The 10284-nt window shown below is 41.0% G+C and overlaps 1 protein-coding gene across 1 annotated transcript; it reads right to left on the bottom strand.

Annotated features, from left to right (window-relative positions):
* Positions 1-1410: 1410 nt before the first annotated feature.
* On the bottom strand, positions 1411-10000 carry LOC123435110 (protein COFACTOR ASSEMBLY OF COMPLEX C SUBUNIT B CCB2, chloroplastic). The gene is made up of 7 exons (XM_045115550.1): positions 9677-10000; positions 9457-9566; positions 9304-9375; positions 9066-9209; positions 8134-8287; positions 6994-7206; positions 1411-2201 (listed from the first exon to the last, which is right to left on the bottom strand). Exons 1-6 carry the CDS (start codon positions 9867-9869, stop codon positions 7010-7012), a joined length of 870 nt encoding a protein of 289 aa, XP_044971485.1. The 5' UTR covers positions 9870-10000; the 3' UTR covers positions 1411-2201; positions 6994-7009.
* Positions 10001-10284: the final 284 nt, after the last annotated feature.

Here is a 10284-nt window from a genome sequence, read left to right as displayed (position 1 = left end):
TGCTAGTTAGTCTCAAGTCATTAAAAACATACACGCCCCACGTCTCTTATTGGTTGATTCCTTTATTCATGTCAAAAAACAAAAAACAAGATGAAAGTTAATGCATCGTGCCTAAGTATTTTGGGATTATTTGATTTTCGTAAGATGACTTATAAACCGAGATGACTTACAAACCGAAACCAAAGGAGTAACATATGATACTATGCATTACGGATGTTGTATGATACTCTCCATTACAACCAGCCTAAATTATTTCAGGTTGTGCACCGTGATCAAAACGAAAAGGAAAACAAAAGAAATTAATGTTAATTTACTAATTAATATTATTACATCCAATGAATTGACCACTGCATCTCAAGTTATTAAAAAACAAAAAACAAAATGAAAGGTAATGCACCGCACCTAATTGTTTTAGGATTATTTGATTTTTGTAAAATAACTTATAAACCGAAACGGAGGGAGTAGGCAAAGAGTAAAGGGAAAATCTAAACTGCACACAACGCACGGTTGTTTTCCCATGCAGCAGCTGATGCGCGTAAGTTGGAAGAGCTCGCTTAGCAGCGTTGTATTTTAAAAAAGATTTATCTTTCAAACCGTTGTCTCAATCAACGATCCGTTTTCATCACTGATTTTATCGCGACGAGATCTTCAAAACTAGATTCCATGTCGACATGTTTCGACAACATTTTTTTGCTCGTACTTACCACATTTGTTGCATTTACTTGTCATATTAGTAAGTACTTATTTGTGTGATAAAAATAACTTAATCGTCATATTTTTTTAAAATTCCGTATAAATATGACATCTCGACATAATCAAACTGGCAAACACAAACTACTTTTTTTAGGCGATCACACGCAAAAATATGACAACTCAACATATTTAAAACCGATGACCACAAGAAATCTTTTTTGGTCATCGTTTGTAAATATGACAACTTGGCACAGTTAAACTAAGAAGCACACAAAATAGTTTTCTGGCAAATTTGTATGTAAATATGACAAGTTGACATATTTAATTTGACAAACACAACCTACTACATGCTTTTTATATCATGTATGATGAAAATTACTACAAAGCTTTGTACAAAATAATATTAAAAAGTGACAATCAAGTTATTTTTTTAGACAAGTAAGTGGTTAATAATATGGCAAGTGAGTCAAAAAATGTGGCAAGTATGAGCGAAAAAAAATAGTTGACGAAACATGTCGACATGGGATCTAGTTTCAAAGAACTCGTCGCGAGAAAGTCAATGATGAAAACGGATCATCGATTGAATTAACGGTTTTGTAGATAAAACTTTTTAAATTTCAAACATCAAAGAGAATCTTGCATGTGGCAGGTCGTGCTTAGCCGCCGCACGCAGTCCAAGAGTAAATATCCGATAAGGAAGCACAAAAACCATGCAGATCCTGTTTAAATGTTTCTTTACGACTATTTGGGGCTCCCAGAAAACAAAGTCGGCATTTCTCATATACCCTTGGTCGCCGTAAACTTTTTTAGAATCGTTGAAATTCCACCAGAAATGCCCCAGCACCGAAGCAAGGCATATCCTCCCCTAGACCCCCACTGTCCCATTGCTGCCAGTTCACACAAAAGACGACTGGACCATTTAACCGATCGATCTCCAGCGTGACAGTAGCCACACGGCGAACATGGTACCATACAGTACACAATACAGCTTGATGCTTCAACCATATCCTACGGCATGCATTAAACAACACCGCATGAGACCTAAGCAGTAGGTGCATTCTCAAGCTTGTGAGAGGACACAACAGAGGGCTCCTGGGAGAAGGCTTTGGAAGGACGCCCGGCTGGTGATGCTCTAGAACAAATGATTTCAAGCCGCAGAGAGTTCACAAGAAGCCAAGGCAGACCAAGGTCACGGGATGATGATGAGGCGTTGAGGACGGCTGATAGGAACCACCCAACGCTCTAACCCATACCACAGCTTCAGCTGGAAAAAATGGTATGGTTGGTGGGCTAGTTAAACATGTAATGGCATTGCTGAGGTCCATCAACTAATAGTTTGTCGCTCCATGGCGCAAGTATTCACCACTTGTGTGCTTTGCCTCTTGCCCCCTGTTGTTGCAAAGTACTCGTTCCGGCCACAGACTTGATAAGTTGATGTAGGTGGTGGTTACCAGAGACTTGAGATATCCATATGCACCAAGACAATCAAAACATTTGTTCTTATCCAACTGCAAAAATGAAAGAAAACTCGAGCATGGCCATGTAAGAATCCGCAGTTATCAGTCTTAAAAGCAAATGTTACTAAGACTTCTAAGAATTATCAGCCGCCATAAAGCACAGCGGGGACGAAATATCCTACCACAATAAAATTTAATCTTCACAGAAGGCGCATCATAACTTTTAAGTGGATTAGTTTGCACCACCAAATTATGACAGCATATCGGGGTTGTTGATAGAAAAGACAAACATGGTAATCTTATCATCATCAAATTCTCCTTTTTCGCCCTTATTTTTGCATTATGGAGTTGATTTATTATGCCAAAACCTTTAAGAAGTCGGGAACACAATCACTTTTTCTTAGTGGTTAATAATTTAAGACTCCTTATCAGCACTTGCACATGCCAACACTATCAACTACTCCCTCCATAAAGAAATATAAGAGCATTAAGATCACTAAAGTAATGATCTAAATGCTCTTATATTTCTTTACCGAGGGAGTACATAATACTACTATGTTGGTACCCGTCCATAAAATAGGAAGGGGGGTTTAGTGACCTCGCTAAAAAAGGCCTAGTATTAGGGTTCATGACACAAAAGACAAATATTGTAAATCATTATGGGATTCTCTTTGCTCCCCTTATTTTGCATTATGGAGTTGATTTATCATGGCAAAACAGAACAACTAGCGCTTTTCTTAATGGTCAAGAATTTAAGATTTCGTACTAAGAGCGCATGCCAACACTATCAACTAAGGTAGTCTATGCTGGTATCCATCCATCGAAGCAGAAAGATGGTTTAGTAACCCTCTAAGAAGGGACCATCCAAGAATAATTCGACTACTCCCTCCGTTCCTAAATATAAGTCTTTCAAGAGGTTTCACTAGAGGACTACATACGGATGTATATAGACATGCTTTAGAATGTAGATTCACTCATTTTGCTCCGTATGTAGTCCACTAGTGAAATCTCTAAAAAGACTTATATTTAGGAACGGAGGGAGTATAACACATGGTAAGACTTAAACCAACTCTTGACAAGTTAAAATATCTCACCGTGAAAATACTTACCTTCCTCGGTAACTAATAAATACGTACAACGCATAGTTGACTCACAATAACCATCATAATATTTCTACAAAAATCTCTCCTTCACCAGTAAGAAGCAACTGTAGTCAATAGTTCTATGATTTATTCCCTTGGGGCAGCAACACCAAACAATTTAAAAAAACATCAGCGGTAGCTTTGTGGCACTATCTTGTCACAAAGGACACCAGAAGCTTGGCGCCACAACATCGATCACCATCCTTCTACAACATCGACCCCAAATATCAAAAGGTGTCCTTCTGAGTTACCACTTGACCATCAAAGCTAACCTCCTCCAGTGCCTAGTAGTACTGGAATCACACCTCATGTACTCAGTTTTAGTTTTAATAAACCTAAAATCTTTCGATTCTAATCTGTCACCACAGCTCTAACTTTCTATTAACCCCCGTCCGACTATGGTCGACTAGCACCACATCATCTACAAAGAGCATACACCATAGGAGGTCGAATCGCTATCCTATAGAACCTACATTTCAGCTTTGTGGCACTCTCTTGTCACAGAGGACACCAGAAGCTTGGCTTCACTACATCGATCACCATCCTTCTACAACAGCAACCCCAAATATCAAAAGGTGTCGTTATGAGGTACCACTTGACCATCAAGGCTAACCTCCTCTTGTACCTAGTAGTACTGGAACCACACCTCATGTACTCAATTGTAGTTTTACTAAACCTAAAACCTTCCGATTCTAATCTGTCACCACAACTCTAACTTTCTATTTACCCCCGTCCGACTATGGTCGACTAGCACCACATTATCTACGAAGAGCATACACCATGGGATATTTCCTTGTATATTCCTTGTGACTTCAGCCATCACCAAAGCAAAAATGATAAGGGCTCAAAGCTGACCCATGGTGCAGTCCTATTTTAATTGGAAAGTCAACAGTGTCATCATCACTAGTTCAAACACTTGTCACATCACTATCATATGTCCTTGATGAGGGTGATGTACTTTGTTGGGACTTTGTGTTTCTCCAAGGCCCACCATGGAACAATACAATACAGAAATATTTTCTCATTGGGGTTCTATCTTCACAGTAACATACTAGCAGTGGCGAATCTAGCACGGGACTGAAGGGTAGGCTCAAAACATCAAGTTTCCAAGCCTAATTAGCAAATGCATTGCAATTAACATGTTAAACACCTCGGTATAATTGGTAAGCAGTATATTTAGCTGAAATAAGAATTCTAGAGGGTAGGCTTCAGCCTATTGAAGCCCCTCTAGTGGAATCGCCACTGCATACTAGCATACGAGCCCTTCCCTATCTGGATCCTTGCTACGTTATACGAAAAAAATATACTCCCTCCGTCCCAAAATAAGTGTTGCTGCTTTAGTACAAAATTTGTACTAACTTAGTAGAAAATTTGCGGAACTTATTTTGGGACAGAGAGAGTAGATCGGTAATCAACCCAGTGTTGCGGTAATTTTCTTTGCTCCAACATGATTCTCTTCACTGAGAGTCTAACACAACTCCTGATGCAGTGCTAATTCAAGTTCCAACAAACTAAACAAATGGCATTGCTACACCAAGGGCAAGCTTGCTAAGATATATTCGGAAGTGCTAAGAGTATAAAGATGCCTGGAGACTGGAAACCTGGTACAAGAGTCAGAAAGAGAAAACACCGGTGTATAGCAAATGATTCTAAGAGCTAACAATATGTATAAAATATATTGTCGAAATATGTTTCCCAAAGCTCAAAACTACTCACTTGATGTCTGAAAATGCCAACAGAGCAGATACTTGAGCATATGGATTCCTTGTGCATGTATTGGTTCTCAGACGCGTTGTGGGGTTTAGCATATCATGCCATGCAGGCTGAAAATATATGTATGTTTAATTACATGAAACGGATGCTCACATTAATTTTTATTATTCAGTGGATCACTTGAAGGACTGATACACACATCTACCAGCAGTACAGACTACATATAGCTGTCTAGAGTGGAGATACTGCATCTACATCTTTCTCCAATAATGGGTGAAATCCAGGAGATTCTTGTGCACCCACCACATCAAAAAGCAAGAGAAGACAATTGCTGTGGTTATCAATGAACAGCACAAAAATCAAGTGTTGCATGAGTTGGGCCAGCTAACAAGCTATTAAAGTGAAATATATCTATTACCTACCAACAAGATGCAGTGACTTACGACCTACATGTATGGCTCCAAACAAGTGACAAATAAACCCCTTTTAGTGTTAACTGTGTGTGAAAAAAAAGGAGCATTTACTCAGTAGTTGAAGAACTAGGCCTAGCTCTATTGGTGTGAGGTGTGACAATTAATACCCCACCCCCAGGTTCAGTCCTATTCAGGTTGAATCTGGATGCCAACTTCCCTTACTTAAATTGATACCTAGGTATCCATCAAATTACTCTAACTACCCTCAAAAGTTCTTGGTACATATATACTCCCTCCCTAGATTATATTTCTTTACAGAGGGAGTACAAGATTGTATTTTACTGTGATATCTGTAATCCTCACATGTGACTACATTTTGGACTGAAGTGAAAAGCTCTTGGAAGATATACAGCTAAGTGGCCGTCATGCAAATTCATATATCACTATTAGATTGCAGTAAAGGCTTCTCATATGTGGATATGACATTAAAATTGCGGGTCTAGCTATTATGTGCTTGGCTAGCTGAAGATTAAGAACCAGAGCCTGCTTTGCTAACAAGCTCATCAGATATTTCAATCATCTGACATGCAATGTTTTTTTCTGAAGTATTGTACAGGTTTACAAAAAGGCTTAAAAGGGAATGACAATGATTTGCTGATATTTTACAACCCAAGACTGTCATAATCATACTTTTCAAGCCCTGCTTCTGTGCAAAATAGTAATGGTTACTGGCGGCAATGGAAGCTAAGATTATTCTGAAGAAGCTAAACAATTCTACTGGGTCATATGGTCGTTTTTCGTTGTAACAACTAACTAGACACATTTATCACTACAGATTGTATGTGTTCTGTTAAACTCCGTTTTCCCTCTTTTGTAATTGATAAGACACATAATGCACTCCAGACAGGTTATGGTCAGTTGGGGCTTTTTACTTTTTGTTAAATGTTGATGTTGGCCGGCCATCAGCTACCTGAACTACTGTTCCGTTATCAATATGAAATTGAAACCCTGGAGATTATTTCGTGTGGGGATAAACATGCAGCCAAGATAGAAATCCTGGAACAGTATTTTCTGGTTTAAGGCATATCAAATAAACATATCAAAGTACAGGTACCAGGATATACTATAGTTAAACATTTATCTTGCCCACTGAACTATTTTTGTAGGACAATTAGTTTTCGGCCAGTGCTGCTCACAATGAAAATCATTTCTGCCTACTGATCTTCCAACAAGTGCATAATCCTCTTAGATTGCACCTACCTTGTGTCCTTGTCTGAATTCGCAATGAGTTGCTACAACAGCATTTTCATGCATCATTCTATTGTTCACACCGCAGCCTTACTGATCCAGCTTAGTAGTTCTATACTGCCGTCCGGACCACAGCATTTCTGTCAAACTTTAAGGGTAGTTCACTGATTGTCCATTAGCCTATACAGGCTCTCAAAAATATATTTCAGCAGCAGCATTGTGCAAATGTCTGGTACTGGAAAGCTTACTCGCTGGCTTGTACAAAACCATTAACTTCCACGAGAAATTAGACATTTATATATCTCAAAAACAGATAAACTGGAATACCTTGGGTGTTGATGATTTACGCAAGTCGAAATTTATTTGCAACTGTTCTTATCCAAACCATATCTTTCTCACTGTAAGCATAATTTGCATTGGAGGCCAACACGACAACACCTTCAGCTTTTGATTCGCCGTTAGCTGGATCACGGTTGCTCACAATTGGTTGTGCCAACACAGAAAGAATTCCTTGTGGTAGAATATTCCCAAGCTGAGTGTCTGATGAAACCAGCATGGTTGGTCTATATAAGGCACATATAATTGAAAAATATGAAACAAGGAGAAAAGCAGTGAGACAGATATTTTATAAGCATCTAAAATCACAAATGAAAAGAAAAACACAATTTTCACCGGTCAACTAGACATCCGATAGCAGAGATGTGCATGTTGAGATGGATATGTGGCCACACAAGGAAGGACTGAGTCCGGAATGATGATATACGAGATAGAGTTGGGGTAGCGCCAATTGAAGAGAAGCTTGTCCAACATCGTCTGAGATGGTTTGGGCATATTCAACGCAGGCCTTCAGAAGCTCAGGTGCATAGCGAACGGCTAAAGCGTGCTGATAATGTCAAGAGAGGCCAGGGGAGACCTAACTTGACATGGGAGGAGTCCGTAAAGAGAGATCAGAAGGACTGGACTATCACCAAAGAACTAGCCATGGACAGGGGTGCGTGGAAGCTTGCTATCCATGTGCCAGAACCATGAGTTGGTTGTTATATCTTATGGGTTTCACCTCTAGCCTACCCCAACTTGTTTGGGACTAAAGGCTTTGTTGTTGTTGTTGTTATCGTTGTTGTTGTTGTTGTTGTTGTTAACTAGACATCTGGTAGTCCTACTCTTAAGATGCCATAATACAAATAACCTCACATATACAAAACCATTCAAACCATAAAAGCTGACGAGATTTTCAGTACAACTATTGATCGAAGGCAAGAGGATATGGTGCTTCATCTGAACTATAATAACTCCAAAAATAGTAAAATACACATCTTTGATGCTTGATACAAGCAAAAGGTCGCCTAGAATGACTTCTGCAATCAATACGGGCAAGAAAATAATATCGATTGGATAGCTAAACCAAAACCTTTTGCACAATTTTAGAAGAAACATACTCTCATAGGCAGTAGATAACAGTGCACTTACCAGAAAAATTAGGAAAGTACAAAACGCTGCTCAGATTGTCGAGTCCAGCTTGTTCCACCTGGCTCTTGAACCAATCAATCATTGCATATTTGGAGATGTCTGCAGGAGGATCCCAGTATCCTCGGATGCACAACACATCGCCAATTGCTATGAGCTGGCACAAAGCAAAAAACCAAGGTGAGACATCTAACAAGTAGCAAATCGTGCTAGACATTATCACACAATTGACAATTTCGTAACAAGCAAACATTGCTGCCCGTGCAATTGCTCCATAATCCATATCTTTAACTCCTACATAGCACCCTCACATTATCCACTACTCATACACGAATAAAAGAACCGATAAAAAATGTACCAAAAAAAGGAGCAACCTCAACCAAAAAGTACATGACTTCCTAGAGTGCGTGAAGTTAATACTTTCTGGATTTAACTGCTTGTAAATAAAATAACACAATTAGACTGGTAAGGTGAAGATAATGTCAATAGATTTATCATTGAGATTAATTTCACAGTATAGATTTCGTATTTCCATTAACATATCATGATACATGTTGGATAACATGTCAGTGTCTAAGACATCATCTATTTCCGAATGGAGGGACTACTAAATACACCAGAAAGAAGCAAACTCAACCAAACACTACATTGGAACAGTCCTAGGGGTTTTCTACAGTAACTCAATTTTTTCCTCTGCGATTACTATTTGCCGGCAAGCCAGGATAACATGGATTAAGATTGACAAAACAATAAGGCACGAGACTATCAGATCCACAATGCTAAATATTTAAGTTCATCAAATACAACAGCTTGAATCTGAATCATAAGTACCCGGGAAAAAAACAACTGCTTAAGGCATCACAATTCAGTCAGCTCCCACCGAAAATTTAATACTGATTCAAGTCTATACGGCTGAGAAACACCTAAATACATACCACTGATGTGGTGTTTGTGTTCTGAAGCAGAACATATGTCGCCCAGGCCATATCCTCTTTCTGCGCCGTTGACAGATCATCAGGAATCACAAACACCTGCCTGCTCCCTTCTGGCAACGGCACACGGCTGGAAGCACCAGCACCCTACAACAATCAAAATTCCCAAATCATCCTCATTTCCCAGCATTCACCGCGCGAACCCAATGTACCACTCCGGCCACACAATGACGCATCCCACCTCTAGGAAGCGCCCGAGGTACGGCAGCGCCGCTGAGAACGCGGCCAGGCACAGCCCCAGAGCCTCCGACCTCTGCAATTTCGCGTAACCGGTTAATCAGGCATGTGAAATACGGTTGGGCATTATCAGGGCGAAGGTACAGAGGTAACAGACGAGCTGCGCGGGAGTTGGGGACGGCGAGAGGAGGTGGTTGAGGAGGACGAGGGCGCCGAAGCCGAGGCCTATCCACCGCGGGAGGTACGACTCGTCCAGCCCGGGGATCCCTGCGATGGTGCCGCGCCGCGTGTGAGATATCGTAAAACGCGCCCTTCGAGTGGTTCAGAGCGACCAGCTCGGCGGCGGATGGAGGCCGGGTGGCAGGGGAGGAGGGTACCGAGGGTGAAGCGGAGGACGGAGAGGTTGACCTGCTGCGGAGGGTCGGAGTTGGAGGCGCGCACGCGGACGCGTGCGGAGAGGGAACGGCGGCGGGGTGTGGGTGCGATTTGCCGGACGAATAAAGCTTGCGCGGTGGTGGGGGAAGGCTGTAGGTGGAGAAGAAGCGGCGGTGCACGGACCAGGAGAGCCATGGCGGATGGATGGTGGCAGGTCGCAGCGGCTGCGCTATGCGGCTCTGCGCACCCTCAGGTTACAAGGCCCCGAATGTCGCAAATTGTGGCCCACGGGTACGGGAACAACAAGTCCAAAGGCCGAAACGCCCAGAGCGCTCAAGCCTCCCGAGGGTCGTTTAAAATGGACTGACAACGCACAACTGCGAGCTATCAAAATTCAAAAGTAAGGTTTGGATGATCTTGAGGGATGCATGGAATAATACAATTATGACTAACTAAATTATTTATGATTCAGCTTGTGTCGTACTTAGAAAGATATCCATGTACCCTTGCGGGAAAACCCTGATTTCTACAAACCATTGTCAACTTATCCGGACAAGATACTTGAGCTACAAATACCCTTTGAGTGGACATTGCTCAATTAAGGATGGCA

This window comes from Hordeum vulgare, chromosome 1H, assembly GCF_904849725.1.
Source record: "Hordeum vulgare subsp. vulgare chromosome 1H, MorexV3_pseudomolecules_assembly, whole genome shotgun sequence".
NCBI lineage: Eukaryota > Viridiplantae > Streptophyta > Magnoliopsida > Poales > Poaceae > Hordeum > Hordeum vulgare.
Note: the sequence above shows the minus strand (reverse complement) of the source record. Positions and strands in the feature narration are given on the sequence as shown.